The following is a 26,271-nucleotide window of genomic DNA, read 5'->3' on the forward strand; positions in this document are numbered from 1 at the left end:
GGGAGGATTAGGATTTGGGTAGTTGCATACATGCAAAGGGTGACAAAACAGATGATGGCATCCACATGCAAAGTTATTCAGAATTTAAAAAGCTATAAATTTTAAATGGAGTATCAAAATTAAATTCCGATTGCACCATTGGATTTATGACAATAAAAGCTTCACAACTAGATCCCACTTGACTATATTTTGACGAACTTTTTTTATTTGTATAATCAAAGTTGTATATTTTATGCGACATATAATTGTGGAACAAAAAATCACTGAAGGAGAACAAAATATTCTTTGAGGTGGAAAAAATATCCACTGGGGTGGAACAAATATTCACTGAGCGGGAACAAATATTCACTAAAGGGGAATAAATATCCACTGGAGTGGAACAAATATTCACTGAGCGGAAACAAATATTCACTTAACGGGAACAAATTTTCTCTGATGTGGAAAAAATATTCACATAACGAGAACAAATAGCCACTAAGGTGTAACAAATATCCACTGAGGTGTAACAAATATCCACTAAGCGGGAACAAATATTTACTAGAGGGGAACATATATTCATTGAGGTGGAACAAATATTCACTTAGCGGGAACAAAATTTCATTGATGAGGAACAAATAGTCACATAGTGAGAACAAATATTGATAAAGAGGGAACAAATATTCACTGAGGTGGAACAAATACACACTGAGATGGAACAAATGAAACATCAATGAACACTACAAAAAAAAAGAAAGAAATAATAATAATAAAGAAAGAAAATAAAAAGAAAAGGAAATATAAAACACAAAAAGAAAGGAAAATTGAAAATAAACTAATAAAGAAAGAAAAGGGAAGAAATGAAAAAGAAACAGAAAAACAGAAAAGAAAAAAAAACACAGGAGGAGGAGGAGGCGCGGTGGGAAGGGGGAAGTGTGATGACAAGTTGCTATTTCTAGGTCCATTTTCCTTTGCGCAACCAAATTATCAGGCCGGAAAAGAAAAAGAATAGTACGTACGTGGAAAAAGAAATTCTAGTGAGCCGAGCCCAAGTCCGATCCTGATTCTGCTCCTCAATTAGACTAATCAACCCGCCGCGGCATCATATATCATCATATATGTATCGGAACCGCCTCTTCGAGTCTGCTCAGCTTCGTCGTCTTGGATTGATTTTCTGATCGCCGGCTCGCGGCGGCGACTTGTTAGTTGATTCGTCGATCGCCTCCCTCTCCGGCCGGCCAGTTCTTTATTTTATATATACAGATCTAGTAAATAGATCGGATAATAGTAAGATGGCTTCTTCATCATCAGGTACGGCGGCTGCTCGACCTCGATCTGTTGTCGCGCTAATTTTTAATACCATCATAAATCATTCGTCAGAATAGGTTGGTTTAGTAATTTGTGTTTGTGTTAGTGGATTGCATTGCAGCTCGCGGCGGATCGGCGCCTGCGCAACACGGAGGAACGACGACGACGGTCAGCCTTCCAGAGGTATGATCGATAAAACGCAGTTCAAAGGGTTGGATCGCATGCAAACTTGCAAATTATTATTCATCAGAATTACATACTTCCTCTGTTCCATAATGTAGTGCCTATAGATTTTTACAAAAGTCAAACATTACAAACTTTGATCATGTATATAGAGAAAAGTAGGTACATCTAGAATACCAAATGCACATCATTGGATACATCATAAGTTATATTTTCATAATTTACATGTTTGATATTGTAGATGTAGACAGATTTCTCTATACACTTGGTCAAAGTTGGCAAAGTTTGACTTTCACAAAAATCTATAGGCACTACATTGTGGAATGGAGGGAGTACATTTATGTCTTGTTCTTACGTACGTACTGTACTATATATGCAGGATATCTACACTCGCTGATGCCGTTGCGAGATGCTGCTCAGGCTGCCTGCGTATCCCATGCCTTTTTGCGTTTCTGGCGATCCTATGGCAGGCTCGACTTTGACATTTACACACTAGGATTACTGGATGTAGGCCGCCGCCTGTTGTCGTTTGGTCCCATTGACAAAGAATTACCAGTTATAGAGGATCAACTGAGGAGGGGCGTCATTGCAACATTCGACGAGTACTTCGAAAAGAATAGTCCTATCATAAAAGAATTCTCTGCCAGAGTTGATCACATCATGCATAACCACGTCGGAACAGGTGTTCAGACATTCAGGCTTGTACCTCCCCATGGCTTCTACATAAACCCTGCTGTTCTTGACCGCTGGTTCCAAGCTGTCATCGCACAGGGGATCAGTGAATTTTACCTGTACCTAGACATGGGCGATGAGGGGCTAGGTTACAACTTCCCGTGCTCCTTGTTATCTACTCCCTCCGTTCGGAATTACTTGTCTCAGAAATGGATGCATCTAGAACTAAAATACGTCTAGATACATCCATTTCTGCGACAAGTAATTCCGAACGGAGGGAGTAGCAGCAACAGGGGATGCTCGACGATTACATCTTTCTCCATTGCTGGTTGCGGTCTCCATTCCCTGGACAGGGTTGGCTGCTTGATAAGCTTGTGTGTAGTGCATCTGCACAGGATGCGTGTTACTGGGGAGGAACTTATCTGCTTCCTGTCTACTTCTCCTCGTTTGCAGAAGCTGCAACTTTCCTACTGCAATGACATGGTTTGCCTGAAGATACCTCATTCCCTGTCGCGGCTCAAATTGCTGCTGGTACGCAACTGCAACAGTTTGCAAACGATTGGATGCGATGCTCCACAGCTCAAGAGCTTTGGATATGATGGGTTGCCCACAACGCAGATCTGCCTTGGAGATTCATCACCCTTAGTGAGGGAGATGAGAATGTCTGGTATAGATGATGAGCCTACAGGCATGCTCTGTTATGCCACCACTAAGCTTCCTTCAGTCGCGCCAAATATTAGCTCGCTTGTCCTATCATCATGCTTTGAGGTCAGTGCATGTTGGCTTCAGATTGTTACTGTACGGTCATTTTTCACAGATATATCAGAATTATCTTTTGTCCCACTCCCCACACGCACACATCATCCCACCAAAGACATTGACAGCTTTCTTTGGCTATCAACATTTTTTTACAGCTTCACAATGTTATTGTAGTTTTGGTGGGCTTTGTTACAAATATGTGAAATCAGTATTGCCATTTTTTTACCTGAGCATACGCATATATATAATAACCATATGCTAATAGTTGAGCATCTCTGTTGTTTCTTCAGATTGCAACTCCAATGAAAAAGCTTAACAAATTCCGCCGCCTCAAGTACTTGGAGATACAGCTTCATACGCCAAGACGTTGTCCAGACTTTGATTTTTATTCGCTGGTTTCTATTCTTAATGCTTGTCCTGTCCTGGCTACTTTCATCTTGCGTGTAAGTCAAATTTTCCCCATATGAAAGCCTAAATTCAAGAAATATGAGCTTTTACTGTTGAATTATAGTATTTGTATACGTACCTTTAATTTTTGTCTGTATATGTAAGATCTTTTCCCGTTTATTTAGTCAGCTGACTAATCAAAGACATGTACGTGATGCATATATTCATACATGCATGCAGTTAGAGATGCGCGATGCTGATGATGCCATTCCGGGAGATCCTCATGGTGATTCCTCGCAACGAAAAACGCATATGAGGGGGCAGGGCCGTCGCAAGTTGAAGAATGTGCTAACGAGGGGATTTCCTTGTGCAAAAGGTTTGGTTGAGCTAACAAGTCACATCCTTGAGACCGCAGCATCCTTAAAGCGCCTGGTACTAGACACTAAATATGGCTGCCATACGAGGGATTGCATTGGCATATGCTCGCCTTTAACGAGAAAGGCCCTCTTGGAAGCACGGAAAGCTGTAGATGTCATCAAGACATACATCGAGAGTAAAGTCCCCTCAAGTGTTAAATTCAAGCTTATCGAGCCATGTGCCAAGTGTCACGCCGATGACGCATAACCTGCTTGTTAATTAGACCTCCTCCAATAGTTGCATAAGAGCTGGTTCAATTTTATTTTTTATATTTTGATAGAAGAGAGAAAAGAACTATCTTTCGATTAAGAGATAGCCTTATGCACACACTTTAAGATTATATGAAGATGACGTGTGGGTGGGGTCATTCATATTATAAGATATGTGCTAAAAGATACTCCCTCCGTCCTATAATGTAGGATGTTTTGTGACACTACACTAGAGTCAAAAAACTTCCATTATGAGACGGAGGGAGTAGATCATTTAAAGAATTGTGTTTTAGATTGTTTAGAGCTTGGTACTGGCACATACCATTGGAGGAGGCCTTAAAAACTTTTTTTATTGCAATACCTTAATTAAAAAGCATCAATGGCACCTCCTAGCCAGCTTTTCTACTTTCCTCTTGTTGAGAGGAAAAATGAATCAACCCGATTCTTTACTAGATGGCATCTCCTATTTATACAAGGGAAAGGACACCATTGGAAAAGGTGTCTTGTTCAGAGGAGCTGCCTGTTCGGCAGGAACCGACGCGGCAGTTTTACAACTGCCTGAGGTTAGTACAAGCAGGGATTAATTCCATAATTAACACATGGTTAATTAATTCTAACACTCCCCCTAATCAATGCTTGATCTTGTGAGCAGACATCATCTTGATAAAGTTTCCTCCAAAACCCTGTGGGAAAAATGAGGATAGAGGTGTTTGATATGTTGCCAAAAACTCCTTCAAACCCAGTAGGAAAAATAAGAAGAAAATGCCGCAACATATAATGATTATTGTCTGTTTAACTCAATATGAGAAAAACTCATAGAATTAAAGGACAATAAATATGTCGTATATACTTTCTTAAAAACCCCGGTGGGGAAAACAGAAAATATGACATATGGTCTTGTGTTGATATTACCTCATTAAAAACCTTCATGAGAACCTATAAAGTAAACTCATGAAGGGAAAAAGAGTATAATATGATGCTTTTAACAGGAACAATTCAGGAAGATACTCCCCCTGATTCTTGCAAATTCCGAAGCCGTCATATACCAATTCCATGAACATATTTCCGGAATGTAGAAGTTGGTAGAGACTTGGTGAACAAATCAATCACATGATTTGACTTACAAGATATGCAATATATTGATATTGCTTATTATGTAACATGTTTGCATCCGGGCAACACAAGCAACATTATCTTGGAGATAATGGTTGGTGGATGTAGCCATGATGTCTGTTTCGAAGACTCTTCATGAGAGGGCTACCACACCTAGTAGGAACACTAAGCTTGTCTACGATCTGACATAGTGGGGATCTGATCGATGTATCCAATGATATCGGTGTTCACATTTCTATGAAACTGAAAAACCAGAACAAAATGTTTGATGCCTTGGAGATATCGAAAGATATTCTTGAGTACCAACCAATTGTGTTTGGTGGATCCAATGGCTTATGGAACATTGAGTCCCAATATCTCATTTCCATCATCTCTTGGTCTAAATTGATCTTTCTCTACGTCTAGAGAATGAACTACCATGAGAGTTATGGATGGATAAGATTTGTCCATAATGAATTTCTCCAATATATTTTGGATATAGACAACATAGTAAACCATAATGTATGAATGAAGGTGCTCAAATTGTAGTAACGAGCGGTATTTTGGTTTACCCAAATCCTTCATTTTAAACTCCGTCATTTAGATGATTACATGTGTCATCATTGCAGACACACAAATATGGATAATCATCATTGTAGGAGTAATCCTTGTGCATAAGGAACCCACTACGTCGGTTGTACCATATGTACCGACAACAATAAGTCGTATGGTGACTTACTGATTCTACACAATGTATGTTGCGTTTTGTATTTCGATTCAGAATTGAGATTCCATCGGGAATCAATCATATATGTCTGACTCTAGTGATCCACATGGATATGCGATCACTACATCTATCAACTGCAGAGATAGATGATTTTGTACTGCCAATTATATAAGTTACCGGAATGAGATTCCACCTCTGGAGAATAGTTAGGTATCTGCGTAAACCCTTGTGCTACAATACTTGCCAACTGTCCAATCTGTCCCAACAGAGTTAGGCATTCCTTCTGAGCTAGCTAGGGAGTCAATAGCAAGACCGGGTACAACAATCTTTGTTTCACCACCTCGTTGTTCTCAATTCTGTTTCCAGAAGAAACTGTTGTAGGTATTGCTTATGAATACCTTCCCATTATTGAGCAAGATCATTTCTACCTAGATTATACACTTTGCTTGAGTTCAGTCCGAGTGTTGTTCACACTTTGCCATGGCCATGGTCTTTGGATCTGAATCAATTGAAAGGTTTTTCAATCTAGTTGAGAAATGTATGTCGACAGTTGTAGACTTCCGATTGTATGATTCTCCAGAATCTATATATCAATATATAGTTGATGGAAATATCGTTACCCATGGTGACTGCTCGCGATTTCCCAATGCGATTGAGTCGGGTATTCCGATGTCCCGGTCATTGTGTGCACTATGACCTGGGTTGGTGGAGGTTTCCCGTCCACTGGGTGTATACTACCCATTAGGTGTCTGCCAACGTGAAGTTGACTTGCATTTACTGATTCACAGGCCTTGATATCCTTACTTGCGAGAAGCTGAATCCTGATGTACTTCTGCCATACATCTCCCCTTGTTGCTTTGAACGGGGAGTGGAGTGGATTTTGTTGGTACCTCCACTCTTTCAGGCATACTTTTGCAGGATTGTAGGATTGTGTGACACCTTTATAGTCAGTAAATGAATCTGGCAGGTTATTTGCAATATGTTGCAAATCTTCTGAACACATGGTTCAGCTCTTTGATTACGTGGATATGAGGCAGAAATGTGTTGAACATTCCACTAATTTCCTGGCATTCTTTATGGTACTTGAATTCTCCCCCTAATGTCTGGAAATATTCCTCATTGAATCAACATACTGGCCTTGAATAACTCCCCATGTGAGGGGCTTGAGGTATTGACGGTAATACAGTTATTCCTCACATAGATCCCAACTATATGTTGAGGGGCCAATGATGTATGTCGGGGTGATGATATCGGTGTGTAACCGAATTACCTCAGATAGGAAATACTTGGTAGATTTCCACGTATCAAAGATAGAGGGGAATAAAATTATGCAGTTTGGTCATGAGCATGTAAAACTCCATGACTCCAACGTAAAGTTGGTAAGTTGCAATTTCAAAGTAAAGATCATGCAATGAGCTCAATTCTTTGGATGGGATTCTAGCAACCCATTTTGAGTCTAGACATTAGGACAAATTGCTAAACTTCAATCCTAGGGCCATAGAAAAAGGCACTCAAGGAGAATTCTGCAAATGCTATCCATTCAATTTGTTTGAAATCGATGTCAGGATAATGAGTCAATGGTTTCGTGTGAATAAAGCACACTTGAGACCATCATGTAGATGTGTCTTATAGAACCATGGAACACCTGAATAGTCTAGTCAATGGATGGGAAGAGCCACTTACCTCAACTTGATGCATTCAAGGAGTCTGAGTGGTTCAGCGTAAACTTTAAGGTGCGCGAGCCTTAAAATTAGCTTCCCTGTGTCACATGTAGTGCACACAAAATCCAAATATTGTTAGAATTTAGCATCATAACAATCATAAACTATTGGAATTGTTGATAGTTTCAGTTTCAACCCAATGTCTCGATGACCAAGGCGAGTATGCCAAGTTTGCCATGTATAAGACATTTTGGAAAACTATCATGGGTGCAACATGTGCTACGGGTTTTGTAGTATGTGTAGTACAATCCAGATGGTACATAGAGAATATGTTTTCCATATCCGTTGCATATGGTAAAGAGAATGTATTCCTCTTTGTTGTCATCATAAGTTTTACTATGGAAACTATTTGAACGGATACCTCTATAGTTTAGTAGGGTACGAGTTAAACCTGGGAAGTAATAAAGCATACCGAAATTACTCGAGTACCCACAGGGATAGTAAATATGACTCGAATTGAGTCAACAAATACCTCATCGCATCCAGCGATTTTAAAATATCTCCTTTCTCTCAATGAGAGCGGAAACATTGGACTTCCCTGAGTATAGAGTTTGTGGTGCATATGCCCACACGACACATATCAATTTTCATCGGATTGACTCCTGTAGAAATCTATATATAGACATGAAGATTCTCAAGAAAATTAATGTCGGATATATAGAATACATACTAATGAATTTGTATCAAAGTGCTGATACAATATATTGTGATATAAAATATATAATGACAACAATAATCATGTTCTTATTAGAACATCATAAATGAACATAAATAAATAGATCACTAAGGAGACTAAGGGACTAAATGTATAGTCTCCAAACATGACGGTTGATGCATATTCAACAATCATGCTCTCCATGCTCATAGGGTCTCGTGACAGCTTGATGGTGTCATGTTGAGGGTTTGAATTGAGTTTCAAACCATTACCCTTGAGGTCCTTTGCGTCCTGGTGGCATGGCTTGGATTGCACGCGCTATCCCATGGGACACAAGAGTGATCATGATGTCCATGGCCCAGGAAGGGCAATGATGGCAATTGAGGGCGAATGCCTCAAATTCTCTAGCCACCGATTACCAGAGATAATTAATTTACAGGCGGTAAATTAAAAACCATCATGATTGTGTAATAAGAATGCAAAAAAAATACTCAAGTGTAAACTTGAAAAATTCCGAACCTCAATTGTGTGAACATAACACATTGAAGATCACTTAGATCTCATAGTAATAGGTTGCACAGCCATTACCTTTGTGTATGCTACAATTTAGATATAAGGAATACACGTTGAAGGTAATCGCTTGTCGAGTCTGACAAAGCGTAGACCTTACAGTAAGAGGGGATAGTCTGCAAATGAGCAGTAGATCCCAACTCATTACCTTATGATTCCAAATATAATGAGGGAGAAATATTCAAAAATTTGCAAGTTTGATATGCGAGAGAAGATGATCTCAATCGCAAAAACATGTTCAAGAAAACTTGATATGTGGTAAACACATAGAACATGTCATTATTCCCAGATGGAAATCTGGTACTCAACAGAACATTACTGATGTACTGAATTTGTCTTTGCAAGAGATTAAAAATCTCAATTGCAAATGGACGTAATAAATTTCGACCATGATAAACGTGGAAAAATATTACATCAACTAAAGATCTGGAATACATCTCAGTACTCAAAAGATGTATACTACTATTGTAATGAATAGTAATGATGTTGCAAACTTGACATTCAAGTGAAAACTTGAATTGTATAGACCTCAAATGAAATGAGATGATCTTGTATCAAGTTGCATGATAATTCAGCGGAGTGAATTAATATTGCGCGAGAGAAAATTAATCTCAATCTCAATGAGATTGTTTTCCAAGAGAAGAAAATTCTCAATCGCAAATCAGTACTGTAGAGGTACTGAATTTATCTTTGCAAGAGATAAAAGAAAATCTCAATTGCAAATAATAGATATAAATAATCTCAACATATGTGGGCATGGAAATTATTTATATCATAATTTTATTCTGGAGAACAATACTCAACAGAAAAAATAATAATTTATAAACAACATGGTCAAAAACAGGTAAATACTAGTAAATAGTATACTGTTATCCGAACCGATTCTCAAAAATTCCAGAAATGGAATTGTATTGTTGCAAAAATCGGACGTGACCACTGTTTTAGCCTCTTCTGCTAATTCCTGCAATATAGGGATCATAGTGCAAAATGGCAAAAGGATAAGGTTTGCCTGTCTTCTCCCGTGCGGTTACTGCAACTATCGTCGCCCCTCGGGCTCGCCGGCCACAACCGCTGGGCAGGGCGCGGGAGCGCTGCCGGGCGTAGGTGGGCGGGGCCGGCCACGGGCACGGCCGGGCGGCGGCCACGGGCACAGCCACGCGGTCTTGGCGCGTGCAAAAGGGCGCGTGACCTGGCGGCAGAGCCGCTGGCGTAGCGCGGCGCACGGCCGGGCGCGTGGCTCGGCGCGGCGGCCTGGCGGACGAGCGCGGGGCGCGGAGGCGGCGGCCTGGGGCGCGGGCTGCGGGGAGGCAGCCGGGCGCTGCGCAGCCACGGGAGGAGTGCGTGGACGTGCAGCCACAGGAGGAGCACAGGAGCACGGCGCGGAGGCCGGGCTGCCGGGCGCGGGGCGGGGCGCGGAGTCGTCGGAGTCGGCAGCCACCGCGGGCGTCGGGCACTGGAGTTGGCCGCCACGCGCGTCGTTCCTGTAGCCTTGGAAGCGAGCCGGGCACTGGAGTTGGTCGTGGGCGTCAGGCACTGGAATTGGCCGCCTCACTTATCCGATCTTGATTGAGTCATTCAATCTTCGATCAATGGATGCCAACTTCCCTGTTCTTTCTTCCTTTTGTTGTTCTTGGAGGCCTGGTTCCTCGTTTCATCCCAGATTGAGAGGCCTCTCCGCGCCTGCCTGGTGAACGCCTCGGGCTGGTGCGTGAGGTTGAGGCCGCGCGACCACGTACCGGCAGGAGACCTGTGCCGCCGTGCCACTTTGCAGAGGCGTGGACGACCGCCGGTTCAGTGTTTCTCGCGGGCGAGCCCGTCGTGAAAATCGCTCCGCTGGGGAGCGACGGCGCTGGCTAGGGGCAGCCCTTCGGGACGTCGGCGGCCTTGGTCTTTCGCGTGGAGGCAGATGGAATCGCTCCGCCGGGAGCGTGCTGATAACGTGTTGAGAGGAAAAATGAATCAACCCGATTCTTTACTAGATGGCATCTCCTATTTATACAAGGGAAAGGACACCATTGGAAAAGGTGTCTTGTTCAGAGGAGCTGCTTGTTCGGCAGGAACCGACGCTGCAGTTTTACAACTGCCTGCGGTTAGTACAAGCAGGAATTAATTTCATAATTAACATATGGTTAATTAATTCTAACACCTCTAATCCTCCCTATGTAAGTCGAGTTTAGTTTTTGTTTTGTTGTGCTAATTAATAAAAATAATAAACGCATGTATAATTTTACGCATAGCAATTGCAATAAAAGATACGTCAAGCTGCTGCATGTAAGGTAATGGGGATAAATAACATTTTTATTAAGTCATTTCTCCATTGGCCGGTGGGAGGGGGGACATAAAACATGATACTTATATTTATTCCTGCATCGCAAGCCCAACCTCCTGCAGGACGTCATCGTCGTCATCCTAACGCTTGTTCTGCTCCCATGGGGACGGTGGCCGATGGACATGCCTGCTAAGGCAACGGCGAGGAGCCCTTCTTCTGGGCCGCCACAGTCGCATCTCCCGGTGGCTACTGCTTGTCTTGGGCCGTCGCATCTCCCGACGTGAGCGGCTACTCAGGTGGAGGGCTCGGCCACCAACCTCCGGCGCGGGGGGGCGGGCGAGAGGGAAGGGGAGCCCACGGCGACGGCCTACGGCTAGTGAGAACGAGCTTGCTGCCACAAGCGCGAGCCGAATCTTGACGCCGCAGCCACCAGCATCGGCAACGGGGTCGGTGGTCGGAAACTCAAGCAAGGACGAAGCGCCCCGCGCTGGCCTTCCGAGCATTGCCACTGAGACCCCTTGTGCGCCATAGCCGCAGGCCTCCCCACGTGAGCTCCACATCCCGTCCTCCCCAAGGGCGGCGCGCAGACGCGAAACTGGCTGACGGGGCTGGCCGCTGCGCTGGATTGGTGCTCGCGCACCTTCCCGCGGACTTCCTCTCGGCGGTGCTCCTGCCAGCGCTCATCCAGCGTCTGGTCCTCGCCGCGGTCGCCATCCTGCATATTGCGAGCTCAACCTCGTGCGCGTCGACCTGCGGCCTGAGCAGACCTCGTCGTCGTCGTCAGTGGCCGGGAACTCGAGCAGGGACGAGGCGCCCGGCGTCGGCCTTTCGAGAACCGCTGCTGAGTTCCCCCGTGCGCCCCAGCCGCAAGCGTCGCGCGTCGCACCGTCAACCCCTTGCATCCCCTTCGCATGCGCCGCAGCCGCGAGCCTCCCCGCGCCTGCCTTCTAAGTGACGCCGCCTAGTGCCTCCTCACGCCTCCTGCCGCTCCCATGCGCCTCAGCCGCGAGCACCCCTCCCTGGCCCGGCCTGGCCGTCCCCATCGCCCGGATCGCTTCCGAAGGAAGAAGAAGCGACGTTTTGCAGTTTAACCCCCAGAATATCTATAATCTCAAGATCCAATTGAATCTGACGTGGATTGCCTCAACTCCACAGCGGATGAGCTGATGTGGCACCACGTATGCAAAAATCACCTCAAAAATCACTGAGGGATGTAAATCAGACGGTTTTGATAGATCATGGGTGCGGAATATCTGGTTTTGGAGATGAGGGTTAAAACTCGAACGACGTCGATAGTTGAGGGTTATAGAATACACTTTTTCCAATCTAAAAAACTAGAGCCCGAGATAACGAAAACATGAGCCTTTTTTGAGTTTTGAAAAAAGTCTATTCAACACCCCTCAACTATCGTCATCATCCAATTTTCATCATCAAACCGAAAAAATGAATGTTGAACACCCGCCAACTAACCCCACCCACCCAAACCCCTCTCTAGCTCCCCTCCCCCATCCGCTGCCTCTCCACCTTGATATCCTTCTCCTCCTTCCCTGCCCCGCATTTCCCCATCCGTCGTTACCACCATGTTCACCGAGAATTTGGCAGAGGCGGATGAGATCATCCTCAACCGCGATCGTTTGGCCCCCCGCCGTGTGGTACGTTCCCCTGAGGAGGCTAGGGAGGTGGTAGCCGAGCTCGGCAACTATCGGTGTGTGGTGGTGGATGTGCCGAGCATCGATCGCCTAACACAACTCCTACTTGGTGCTTTCTCCGCTGCTCCGGATGGTGAAGGACCGCAACTGGTTTGTGGATTCCGCGTACCTTCTCAGCTACGCCGATTCACTGGTGGATTCTCTTGTGCACCTCAACGACATTGAAATCAGTTCCCTCCTCGACGTCTTCAACGATACCATCCTCTACTACCTAGATCTAGGGCGCGGGGAGGACGTGGGAGAGGTGGACCCCTACGCCGGTCTGCCAATGGAGGTCCTCTTCCCCCCTTTGCAAGTCTTTGAGCCGACTACAGCGGCTGCGGCATCTGCCTCCTCACCCTTCTGGATGGCATGGACGAGGATTTGGCCAAAGCGGCCAAGGACAAAAATGCGCTTCTCCACGCTCTACTTGGGTTGGGGGTGCACAAAAGTGGGCTGCAGATCTTAGCAAGACACTAATTGGTATGAGAAAGACCGTGAACACCAACTGTTGCATCTCAGTCCACACCTCCAACAACTTGGTGTGCAGAGACCTTGCGATGTGCTGCACCAAGCTCACTAGGGCGACTGGCATGCTCTCCTCCTCAGAGGTGGGTGCCGACGACACCCCCTTTGTTCTGCCATCGCTTGACACACACGAGATCGCTGCGCGTGTGGCCTGCCTTCAGAGACTTCAAGCAAGAACTGATCAGTTTGGATTGGCAATCAATCTCATACTCGATGCACACGTGTCTTTTGACAGCACCCATTGTGAGCGCTTCAAGGCCGAGATGTTGAGGTTCAACTATGGTGGCCTCGATCTGAGGAACTACTTCTCTGATGAGGAGGAGGATGACAATGACGATGATGATAATGACAATGACAATGAGGAGGAGGAGGGCGGTGCTGGTAACTATGATGATGAGGAAGACGTCACTGTTGATGATAATGATGAGGATGAGTAGGACGTCGTCGGTGACGATGATGATGAATAGGAGGAGGAGGGAGGCGCTGGTGACGATGATGATGAGGATGAGGAGGACGTCGCTAGTAACCATCATGATGATGATGATGATGATGAGGAGGAGGAGGAGGAGGAGGAGGAGGAGGGAGGCGCTGGTGATGATGATGATGACGAGGACGACAGCCCTCGTGATGATGGGGATGACAAGGATTTTTGATGGGATACATATAAGGTCACAAACATATGTCATGTGTAGGTCTCACTTTTAATGGTCAGGACAGAAGACCAAATTAGTTGGTTTTGAATGAAGCATGTATGGTGAGGATGCCCGAGTTGTTCTGTTGCTTAGGTTTCTTTGATCCTTAGGTATATCTCAGCTGCATCTAGAGATGATTGAAACCAAAACTATGGATGTTAAGTTAATGACGCCCTTTCTGCTCATTGTCTCCTCATGTAAAGAAGTATGCTAGTTTTGTCTGATTCTCCTCCTGAGATTACTGCATGTGCATCATTTTGGCAACTGAATTGCCGCATCTTCCTGTTGCTTTTGTTTGCTACGCTCTGACTATTTGAGATATTGCTGTCCATAGAGGTGTTATTTGCTATGTTTCTGATATTGAGTAAATTTGCAATGTGGAACCATAGTGGCTCTTAGCAATTAGTCTGGTGTCTAAAGTCTGTTGGTGGTGTTGTATATCAGCAGCGCCCCAAGTAGTTCTTGTCTGGGTGATTGTGAATGAATTAGTGGCAACTTAGAGCTTGTACTGCATAATTGGAGAGGATGATCTTATGGGATCATTGTGAAGAAAGAAGAGATAACCTAGAGCTTGGGCTTACTTTATCTCTTGTGCTTTCTCTAGGAAGCTTTGTTTTTCAAAAATTGCAGCTTGGTTGGTTCCTTGTCTATGACTTGTAACAATGGGTAATCTTAGGAATATGTTTTTCATAAGTGTACTCACTGACTCTCTAACAAGGAATATGAACATATTCTAAACTCTGTGCTAGTTCCATTCAACATGATGTTAGTGGTATTGAGGATTTTATTTAGGCATATATGATAAGTTTAAGATGTACCTTATGTTGGAAATATGCCCTAGAGGCAATAATAAAATGGTTATTATTGTATTTCCTTGTTCATGATAATTGTCTATTGTTCATGCTATAATTGTATTAACTGGAAACCGTAATACATGTGTGAATACATAGACCACAACATGTCCTAGTGAGCCTCTAGTTGACTAGCTTGTTGATCAACAGATGGTCATGGTTTCCTGACCATGGACATTGGATGTCATTGATAACGGGATCACATCATTAGGAGAATGATGTGATGGACAAGACCCAATCCTAAGCATAGCACAAGATCATGTAGTTCGTTTGCTAAAAGCTTTTCTAATGTCAAGTATCATTTACTTAGACCATGAGATTGTGCAACTCCCGGATACCGTAGGAATGCTTTGGGTGTACCAAACATCACAACGTAACTGGGTGGCTATAAAGGTACACCACAGGTATCTCCGAAAGTGTCTGTTGGGTTGGCACGAATCGAGACTGGGATTTGTCACTCTGTATGACGGAGAGGTATCTCTGGGCCCACTCAGTAATGCATCATCATAATAAGCTCAATGTGACTAAGTAGTTAGTCACGGGATCATGCATTACGGAATGAGTAAAGTGACTTGCCGGTAACGAGATTGAACGAGGTATTGGGATACCGACGATCGAATCTCAGGCAAGTAACGTACCGATTGTAAAAGGGAATTGTATACGGGACTGATTGAATCCCCGACATCATGGTTAATCCGATGAGATCATCGTTGATCATGTGGGAGCCAACATGGGTATCCAGATCCCGCTATTGGTTATTGGCCAGAGAGCTGTCTCGGTCATGTCTGCATGATTCCCGAACCCGTAGGGTCTACACACTTAAGGTTCGGTGACGCTAGAGTTGTTATGGGAATTAGTGTGCAGTTACCGAATGTTGTTCGGAGTCCCAGATGAGATCCCGAACATCACGAGGAGTTCCGGAATGGTTCAGAGGTAAAGATTTATATATGGGAAGTCCTATTTTGGCCACCGGAAAATGTTCGGGATTTTTCGATATTGTACCGGGAAGGTTCTAGAAGGTTCCGGAGTGGGGCCCACCTGCATGGGGGGACCCACATGAACGTGGGTAGTGGGGGCAAGGCCCCACACCCCTGGTCAAGGCGCACCAAGATCCCCCCTTAGAAGGAATAAGATTATATCCCGAAGGGATAAGATCAAGATCCCTAAAAAGGGGGGATAACAATCGGTGGGGAAGGAAATGATGGGATTTCTTTCCTCCCACCTTTGCCAACGCCCCAATGGACTTGGAGGGAAAGAAACCAGCCCCCTCCATCCTTATATATAGTGGGGAGGCGCATGGGAGCTTCACCCCTTGCCCCTGGCGCAGCCCTCCCCCTCTCCAACTCCACCTCCTCCTCAGTAGTGCTTGGCGAAGCCCTGCCGGAGAACTGCAAGCTCCACCACCACGCCGTCGTGCTGCCAGAGCTCTCCCTCAACTTCTCCTCTCCCCTTGCTGGATCAAGAAGGAGGAGACATCCCCGGGCTGTACGTGTGTTGAACGCGGAGGTGCCGTCCGTTCGGCGTTAGATCGGATCTTCTGCGATTTGAATCGCCGCGAGTATGACTCCCTCATCCGCGTTCTTGTAACGCTTCCGCATCGCGATCTTCAAGGGTATGAAGATGCTCATCCTCTCCCTCTCTTGTTGCTAGAATCACCATAGATTGATCTTGGTGATGCGTAGAAAATTTTGAATTATTGCTACGTTCCCCAACAGTGGTATCAGAGCCAGGTTTATTGCGTAGATTCTATGCACGAGTAGAACACAAGTTGTTGTGGGCGTCGATTTTGTCAATTTACTTGCTGTTACTAGTCTTATCTTGATTCGACGGCATCGTGGGATGAAGCGGCCCGGACCGACCTTACACATACGCTTACGTGAGACAGGTTTCACCGATTGACATGCACTAGTTGCATAAGGTGGCTAGCGGGTGTCTGTCTCTCCCACTTTAGTCGGATCGGATTCGATGAAAAGGGTCCTTATGAAGGGTAAATAGCAATCGGCATATCACGTTATGGTTTTGGCGTAGGTAAAAAACGTTCTTGCTAGAAACCTATAGCAGCCACGTAAGAACTTGCAACAACAATTAGAGGATGTCTAACTTGTTCTTGCAGCATATGCCGTGTGATGTGATATGGCCAAAAGGATGTGATGAATGATATATATGTGATGTATGAGATTGATCATGTTCTTGTAATAGGAATCATGACTTGCATGTCGATGAGTATGACAACCGGCAGGAGCCATAGGAGTTGTCGTAATTTATTGTATGACCCACGTGTCATTGAATAACGCCATGTAATTACTTTACTTTATTTCTAAACCATTAGCCATAGTAGTAGAAGTAATAGTTGGCGAGACAACTTCATGAAGACACGATAATGGAGATCATGATGATGGAGATCATGGTTTCATGCCGGTGACGATGATGATCATGGCGCCCCGAAGATGGAGATCAAAAGGAGCAAATGATATTGGCCATATCATGTCACTATTTGATTGCATGTGATGCTTATCATGTTTTTATATCTTATTTGCTTAGAACGACGGTAGCATAAATAAGATGATCCCTCGCTAAAATTTCAAGAAAGTGTTCCCCCTAACTGTGCACCGTTGCGAAGGTTCGTTGTTCGAAGCACCACGTGATGATCGGGTGTGATAGACTCTAACGTTCGAATACAACGGGTGTAAGTCAGATTTACACAAGCAAAACACTTAGGTTGACTTGACAAGCCTAGCATGTATAGACATGGCTTCGGAACACAAGAGACCGAAAGGTCGAACATGAGTCGTATAGCAGATACGATCAACATGAAGATGTTCACCGATGATGACTAGTTCGTCTCACGTGATGATCGGACACGGTCTAGTTGACTCGGATCATGTATCACTTAGATGACTAGAGAGATGTCCATCTGAGTGGGAGTTCATTAAATTAGATGAACTTAATTACCATGAACATAGTCAAAAGGTCTTTGCAAATTATGTCGTAACTTGCGCTTTAGTTCTACTATTTTAGATATGTTCCTAGAGAAAATTTAGTTGAAAGTTGATAGTAGCAATTATGCGGACTATGTCCGTAAACTGAGGATTGTCCTCATTGCTACGCAGAAGGCTTATGTCCTTAATGCACCGCTCAGTGCGCTGAACCTCGAACGTCGTCTGCGGATGTTGCGAACATCTGACATACACGTTTTGATGACTATGTGATAGCTCACTAATGTTAAATGGTTTAGAAATGAGGCGCCGAAGGCGATTTTGAAACGTCACGGAACATATGAGATGTTCAAAGGGCTGAAATTGAGATTTCAAGCTCGTGCCCATGTCAAGAGGTATGAGACCTCTCACGAGTTTCTTAAGCCTGCAAACTAAGGGAGAAAAGCTCAATCATTGAGCATGTGCTCAGATTGTCTGAGTACTACAATCACTTGAATCGACTGGGAGTTAATCTTCCTTAAGAGATAGTGATGGTTCTCCAAAGTCATTGCCACCAAGCTACTAGAGCTTCGTGATGAACTATAACATATCAGGGATAGATATGATGATCCTTGAGCTATTCGTGATGTTTGACACCGTGAAAGTAGAAATCAAGAAGGAGCATCAATTGTTGATGGTTAGTGAAACCACTAGTTTCAAGAAGGGCAAGGGAAGAAGGGATACTTCATGAAACGGCAAATCAGTTGCTGCTCTAGTGAAGAAACCCAAAGTTTGAACCCAAACCCGAGACTAAGTGCTTATGTAATGAGGGGAACGGTCACTGAAGTAGAACTACCCTAGACACTTGGTAGATGAGAAGGCTGGCAAGGTCGACAGAAGTATATTGGATATACATTATATTAATGTGTACTTTACTAGTACTCCTAGTAGCACCAGGGTAATAGATACCGGTTAGGTTGCTAAGTGTTAGTAACTCAAAATAAAAGGCTACGGGATAAACGGAGACTAGCTGAAGGAGAGGTGACGATATGTGTTGGAAGTATTTCCAAGGTTGATATTATCAAACATCGCACGCTCCCTTTACCATCGGGATTGGTGTTAAACCTAAATAATTGTTCTTTGGTGTTTGCGTTGAGCATAGACATGATTGGATTATGTTTATCACAATACAGTTGTTCATTTAAGGAGAATAATGGTTACTCTGTTTATTTGAATAATACCTTCAATGGTCTTGCACCTAAAATGAATAGTTTATTGAATCTCGATCGTAGTGATACACATGTTCATGCCAAAAGATATAAGATAGTAATGATAGTACCACCTACTTGTGGCACTGCCATTTGAGTCATATTGGTACAAAACGCATGAAGAAGCTCCATCTTGATGGATCTTTTGGAGTCACTCGTTTTTTGAAAAGTTTGAGACATGTGAACCATGTCTATTAGTATGTACGCATGAAGAAACTCCATGCAGATGGATCATTTGGACTCACTTGATTTTGAATCACTTGAGACATGCAAATCATACCACATGGGTAAGATGACTGAAAAGCCTCGTTTTCAGTAAGATGGAACAAGAAAGCAACTTGTTGGAAGTAATACATTTTGATGTATGCAGTCCAATGAGTGCTGAGGCACGTAGTGGATATCATTATGTTCTTACTTCATAGATGATTTGAGTAGATGCTGAGTATATTTACTTGATGAAACACTAGTCTGAATTATTGAAAGGTTCAAGTAATTTCAGAGTGAAGTTGAAGATCGTCATGACAAGAGGATAAAATGTCTATGATATGATCATAGAGATGAGTATCTGAGTTATGAGTTTGGTATACAATTAAGACATTGTGGAAATTGTTTCACAACTAATACCGCCTGGAACACCATAGTGTGATGGTGTGTCTAAACATCATAGCTGCACCCTATTAGATATGGTGCATACCATGATGTCTCTTATCGAATTACCACTATCGTTTATGGGTTAGGCATTAGAGACAACCGCATTCACTTCAAATAGGGCACCACGTAATTCCGTTGAGATGACAGCGTATGAACTATGGTTTAGAGAAACCTAAGTTGTCATTTCTTAAAAGTTTGGGACTGCAAAGCTTATGTGGAAAAGTTTTAGCCTGGTAGCTCAAACCCAAAGCGGATAACTGCATCTTCATAGGACACCCAAAACAGTTGGGTATACCTCCTATTTCAGATCCGGAAGCAAAAGTGATTGTTTATAGAAACGGGTCCTTTCTCGAGGAAAGGTTTCTCTTGAAAGAATTGAGTGGGAGGATGGTGGAGAGTTGATGAGGTTATTGAACCATCAATTCAACCAATCTATAGCAGGGCACGGGAAGTTGTTCGTGTGGCGCCTACACCAGTTAAAGTGGAAGCTGATGATAGTGATCATGAAACTTTGGATCAAGTCACTACCAAACCTCGTAGGTCGACAAGGACACGTATTGCTTCGGAGTGGTACGGTAATCCTGTCTTGGAGGTAATGTTGCTAGACAACAATGAACCTACGAGCTGTGGAGAAGCGATGGTGGGCCCGGATTCTGACAAATGGCTTGAGGCCATAAAATCCGAGAGAGGATCCATGTATAAAACAAAGTGTAGACTTTGGAAGAACTACTTGATGGTCATAAGGCTGTTGGGTACAGATGGATTTTAAAAGGGAAGACGGACAATGATGGTAAGTGTCACCATTAAGAAAGCTCGACTTGTCACTAAGATGTTTTCCGACAAGTTCAAGGAGTTGACTACGATGAGACTTTCTCACTCGTAGCGATGCTAAGAGTCTGTTGAAATTATATTAGCAGTTCCTGCATTGTTTATGAAATCATGCAGATAGGATGTCAAAACATTGTTTCCTCAATGATTTTCTTGAGGAAAGGTTGTATGTGATACAACCAGAAGGTTTTGTCAATCCTAAAAGATGCTAACAAGTATGCAAACCTCCAGCAATCCTTCTAAGGACTGGAGTAAGCATCTCGGAGTTGGAATATACGCTTTGATGAGATGATCAAAGATTTTGGATTTATACAAAGTTTATGAGAAACTTGTATTTCCAAAGAAGTGAGTGGGAGCACTATAGCATTTCTGATGGGTATATGTTGTTGACATATTGTTGATCGGAAATGATGTAGAATTTCTGGAAAGCATATTGTCAGGACCCCGACTCAATGCCACATCGATCTAGCATGTAACACCTCATATCACTTTGCGGCCTCACGCACGGTATTCCCACGGGTGTCGCCTTACCTTTGCCCGGGACCGTTTGCGCCTTTTGGCACACGTATATGATAGTGTCGCTAGCATCCATATGATAAGGAGCCCGGGCTGACATGGCTAGTCGTAAACCCAAAGTGGCACAAACTTACAGGGACAGGCATACATGACCCAGCAACGAACGTGTCGGTCATCAGCGAGTGAATCCAGGCTGTAGCACTGGGCTAGCAGGACTCCGGTGAACCGGGCTGTAGCGGGCTAACAGGACTCCGGTATTCATCGCGTGACATTTCCCCGAAGGGACAGACACAGGAACGAAGAAGGACACATGCCGGCCAGCCTAAGTGTTCCGGAGCAGTAGCAAGCTACCATGGCTCGATGGAAAACACTAGGAGACATTTCCCGGTAAGAGAGGCTACTAAAGATAAACAACTAGATAGTCAGATCCCACACATACCAAGCATTTCAATAACATACACACAATATGCTCGATATGTGCAAATACAACATGGCATCACAAAATGACTCTACAACTCAAGTATTTTTATTCAATAGGCTCTGAGGAGCGAGATATTACAAACATGGGTCACATGACCCAACACTCAGAGCATACAAGTCAAAGCACAAGCGGAAGCTTAACATGTCTGAGTACAAACATCTACAAATGAAAAAGGCTGTGAAGCCTGACTATCTACCAGATCCTGCCGAGGGCACAAGATCGTAGCTGAGGTAACAAGCTAAACGTCGAAGTCCACGCGGTACTACTAGCGAGACTGAAGTCTCTCTGCAAAAACATAAAATAGGCAAACGTGAGTACAAATGTACCCAGCAAGACTTACATCAGATCTAACTACATATGCATCATTATCAATAAAGGGGTGGTGGAGTTTAACTGCAGCAAGCCAGCTTTGACTCGGTGGCTATCCTGAACTACGACTGCAAGTAACTCTTTTGAGGTGGCGCACACGAGTCCACATATTCACCATATCAATACACCACTATGGATCCGCTCCCGTCTCCCTACGAGAACGCCATCCATAGCACTCACGCTTATATTGCGTATTTTAGAGTATCCACTTTCACTTGTCTATGAACTATGCAAGGGGTCCAAGTTTCCATATCCGAGGAATCCGGCTATTCGAATAGATAATGATAACCCTGCAGGGGTGTACTTCTTCACACACGCTTTCGCCACTTATCGCCCTGTACACGTCATGTACCTCGGCAACCTTCAAGCGGAAGCCGGGCGAGGGAGTCGGCCACGACCTAACTAACCGAACAAGTCTCTAGTCCAGGTTTATCGCCTATTCAGGTTCCATCCGCAAGGAGATCCGGCCGGGGTGTCGCTCACGGCCCCAAACGATGTGTGCAGGGTTCCCAAGCCCACCTCGACGGGTGGATGTACGCTTGGTACACCGTGCCACTGTGCCTAGTCTGTCCCAAGCCCACCTGTACCGGGTGCCACTTGATAGACTACTAACACTACCTACAAACACCAGAAACTAGTTGCAACTCCTGGACAGAGATCAAGTTGATTAATAAGTCGAGAGAGCTTGGAGCGCCCGGAGCCCAATGTATGGTAGTAACTGATCATGGATCACAAACACAGAACTCAATTCCCGAGGACGGCTGCAATGAGACAACCCACCATGTACTCCTACATGGCCTCTCACCGCTACCTTTACCAAATCGTGTTCACACACTTAGCTCACACACAGTAGGACATGTTCACACGCCTCTGATTCATCCCCGATGAATCAGACCTGACTCAACTCTAAGCAGTAGCAGGCATGACAAACAAGCATGAATGAGTAGGCACATCAGGGCTCAAACAACTCCTACTCATGCTAGTGGGTTTCATCTATTTACTGTGGCAATGACAGGTCATGCAGAGGATAAAGGGGTTCAACTACCGCAGCATGTAACAGTTGAATCGGTGTTGTCCTAATGCAGTAAAAGAGAGCAGAAGCGAGAGAGTGGGATTTTATCGGAATGAACAAGGGGGGTTTTGCTTGCCTGGCACTTCTGAAGATAGCATTGAGTCTTCATCAGTGTCAACGATCACATCGTCGGTACAACGTCTATCGAGGGGGAACAACACCGGCAAACACAGAAGAAGCACGATCAATGCAATGCACAATATGATGCATGCTCATGACATGGCAATATGAATGTGTTTTGAGCTAATGCAACTAGCAACAGATTAAATGAAGTTGGTTTGAATACAAGATTCAAATTCAAACTCCATATGTGATTATTCAAATGCCATTTAAATGATTTGTGCTAAACAGCAGCTATAAGTTGTTCTAACATGCATGAAAATGGTACAGATGGATTCCTTGAATTTTTCTGATAATTTTTCATATATAATTTATTTAATTTGGAGTTACGGTTGAATTTCTATGGATTATTGAAGTTTTAGCTATTTTCTGGAATTTCCTGAATATTTAGAATTAAAATAATTCCAGAAAATGCATTACTGCGTCAGCACTACGTCAGCATGACGTAGGCGAGTCAACGGGGTGCGGTCCAGGTCAAACCTGACCAGTGGGGTCCACTGGTCAGTGACTGGGGGCTGGTTAGTGCCGCTGACGTGTGGGCCCAGTCAACGGCCACGTCAGCGCGGTCAAAACTGACGCGTGGGGCCACTGCAATTAGATTAAACCTAATCTATTTTAGTTAGCCGGTTAGTTAAGTGGTGGGGCCTGGCTGTCTGTGACACGATGCGGTGGTTAGTGGCTAATTAAGCCAGCCACGTCAGCTGGCCGGAGTTTAGCCGGCGACGACCACAGATCGCGGCGGCGTCCGCGTCAGGATTGCGCTACAGGCCATGGTTTGGGGCGCGGGAGCATCTACGGGGAGCTGGCGGAGTGGCGCTTCCAGTGGTGGAGGCGGCTGGAGCGGAGGTGGCCGGAGTTGAGCACGGCGTCGACCTCGGCGGCGGCCGGAGCTCGGGCGAGCTCGGGGTCGGTGTTAGGGAGCATGGCAGGAGGAGCTGGGGCGTGCTACGGAGTCCTGAGATCGCGGTGAGCACGACGGTGGGCTTGGAAACGAGCTGCGGTGGCTGTGGCCACGGCCACGCCATGGCCGGCGGCGAGAAGCTCTCGGCCGCGGTGGAGAAAGAAGCTAGGGGATGAGCGCGAGCTTGAGAGAAGGGGGAAGAGGAAGAGGGGCTCACAGTGGTTCGAACGGAGGGGTCGGCGAGCTCGGGGAAGCTTCTGCGACGGCGAATTTACGGCGGCGATCTCCGGGCACCGGGGATGAGGGAGACGGCGTGGGCGGCGATGCAGGGCTCCCGCAGTCGAACGGCCTGGCGTAGACGATGCAGGAGACGATGGCGGTTCTTCTGGGCTTATCGACAGGGCGAGGGGTGGCCGGTGGCCATGGTGGTTGCGAGCGACGTCGGCGGCGGCTCTCGGTCATGGGGGGGAGCAGAGGAGCGAGGGGGAGGGAGGTCCAGAGAGCGAGGGAGAAGTGAGAGGGGGTCGGGGAGGCGCGTGGCGTCACCGGGGCGTCGAGGAGGAGCCAGGCAGGCTGGGAGGGAGGAGGTGGCCGGGGCGCGTGGCCGCACGCGCCACCGAGCAGCTTCGGGGCGAGGGGGAGGAAGACGACAGGGGGAGAAGCGGCGGCGGGCTGGGCCATGCTGGGCCGGTTGGTGGCGCCAGGTAAGTGGCTGGGCTGCTGGTGGGCTACCAGGTAAGTCTTCTGCTCCTTTTTTAATTTTTCTTCTGTTTTGTTTTCTATTTAATTGCCATTGAATTCAAATTCAAACAAATTTGAAAACAGTGCCAAAACTCCCCTGGATAATTTTATGTCACTTAAGGTCTACTCCTCATAAACATAAAATATCTCAGGGCATTTGAAAATATATTCATTATATATTATGAATATAACTCCAAATTCAAATAAAATATTGATTTAAAATCAGAGCCCAAATAATTCCTTAGAAATGTCCCAAAATTTTGGTTTGATTTATAACTCTTGCCAAAATTGTCAGAGCTATTTCTAGGGCATTTGGGATTTACTGATTGCAATTTTAGGGTTTCTTGCCCCTTTATTAAAATGATTTCCGAGGCTTTCAATTTCCTCATTTCAACTTTCGGAATATAGACATGATGCACACATGAAGCTAGCCTAGAGCATTACCAGAAGCTAGGGATGTGACACATATAGGGTTATTTGAAAAGTGATTTTGAATGGAAAACCTGGATTAAGCTACTTGAACATTGAGCATCAAGATCTATAAGGATAGATCAAAATCGCTTAATAGTACTTTCAAATGAGTATGCACCGTGACAAGATTTTGAAGTAGTTCAAAATAGATCGGCAAAGAAGGAGTTCTTGGCTGTGTTATAAGGTGTGAGTATTGAGTAAGACTCAAGACCTGACCACGGCAGAAGAGAGAGAAAGGACGAAGGTCATCCCCTATGCTTTAGACGTAGGCTCCACAGTATGCTATGATGTGTACCACACCTAAAGTGTGCCTTGCCATGAGTCAGTCAAGGGGTACAAGTGTGATCCAGGAATGGATCACAGGACAGCGGTCAAGGTTATCCTTAGTAACTAGTGGACTTAGGAATTTTCTCGATTATGGAGGTGGTAAAAGAGTTCGTCATAAAGGGTTACGCTGATGCAGACTTTGACACTAATCTGGATGACTCTGAGTAGTAGACCGGATTCGTATAGTAGAGTAGTTATTTGGAATAGTTCCAAATAGCGTGTGGTAGCTGCATCTAGAAGATGACATAGAGATTTGTAAGGCACACACGGATCTGAAAGGTTCAGACCCGTTGACTAATAACCTCTCTCACAAGAGAGATATGATCAAACCCCATGGGTGTTGGATTCATTACAATCACATAATGATGTGAACTAGATTATTGACTCCAGTGCAAGTGGGAGACTGTTGGAAATATGCCCTAGAGGCAATAATAAAATGGTTATTATTGTATTTCCTTGTTCATGATAATTGTCTATTGTTCATGCTATAATTGTATTAACTGGAAACCGTAATACATGTGTGAATACATAGACCACAACATGTCCCTAGTGAGTCTCTAGTTAACTAGCTCATTGATCAACAGATGGTCATGGTTTCCTGACCATGGACATTGGATGTCATTGATAACGGGATCACATCATTAGGAGAATGATGTGATGGACAAGACCCAATCCTAAGCATAGCACAAGATCGTGTAGTTCGTTTGCTAAAAGCTTTTCTAATGTCAAGTATCATTTCCTTAGACCATGAGATTGTGCAACTCCCGGATACCGTAGGAATGCTTTGGGTGTACCAAATGTCACAACGTAACTGGGTGGCTATAAAGGTACACTACAGGTATCTCCAAAAGTGTCTGTTGGGTTGGCACGAACCGAGACTGGGATTTGTCACTCCGTATGACGGAGA

At 44.7% G+C, this 26,271-nt stretch overlaps 1 protein-coding gene and 1 long non-coding RNA gene across 2 annotated transcripts; both read left to right on the forward strand.

Moving 5' to 3' along the window:
* Positions 1-975: 975 nt before the first annotated feature.
* Positions 976-2,296, forward strand: LOC123040937 (uncharacterized). The gene is made up of 3 exons (XR_006418328.1): positions 976-1,287; positions 1,391-1,467; positions 1,847-2,296. It is a non-coding gene; the product is annotated as an uncharacterized lncRNA (long non-coding RNA).
* Positions 2,297-2,413: 117 nt separating this feature from the next.
* On the forward strand, positions 2,414-4,094 carry LOC123040938 (uncharacterized). The gene is made up of 3 exons (XM_044463654.1): positions 2,414-2,907; positions 3,189-3,341; positions 3,526-4,094. The coding sequence occupies exons 1-3, from the start codon at positions 2,536-2,538 to the stop codon at positions 3,907-3,909; spliced, it is 909 nt and encodes a 302-aa protein (XP_044319589.1). The 5' UTR covers positions 2,414-2,535; the 3' UTR covers positions 3,910-4,094.
* The last annotated feature ends 22,177 nt before the right edge of the window (positions 4,095-26,271 follow it).

Source organism: Triticum aestivum, chromosome 2B, assembly GCF_018294505.1.
Source record: "Triticum aestivum cultivar Chinese Spring chromosome 2B, IWGSC CS RefSeq v2.1, whole genome shotgun sequence".
Lineage (NCBI taxonomy): Eukaryota > Viridiplantae > Streptophyta > Magnoliopsida > Poales > Poaceae > Triticum > Triticum aestivum.

Excerpts from the sequence above, each read along its gene's own strand:
- LOC123040938 (XM_044463654.1), top strand. The coding sequence starts at position 2,536 with ATGCGTGTTACTGGGGAGGAACTTATCTGCTTCCTGTCTACTTCTCCT. Across the intron at positions 2,908-3,188 it reads TCCTATCATCATGCTTTGAG|ATTGCAACTCCAATGAAAAA; the intron begins GTCAGTGCATGT and ends TTGTTTCTTCAG. Across the intron at positions 3,342-3,525 it reads TGGCTACTTTCATCTTGCGT|TTAGAGATGCGCGATGCTGA; the intron begins GTAAGTCAAATT and ends ACATGCATGCAG.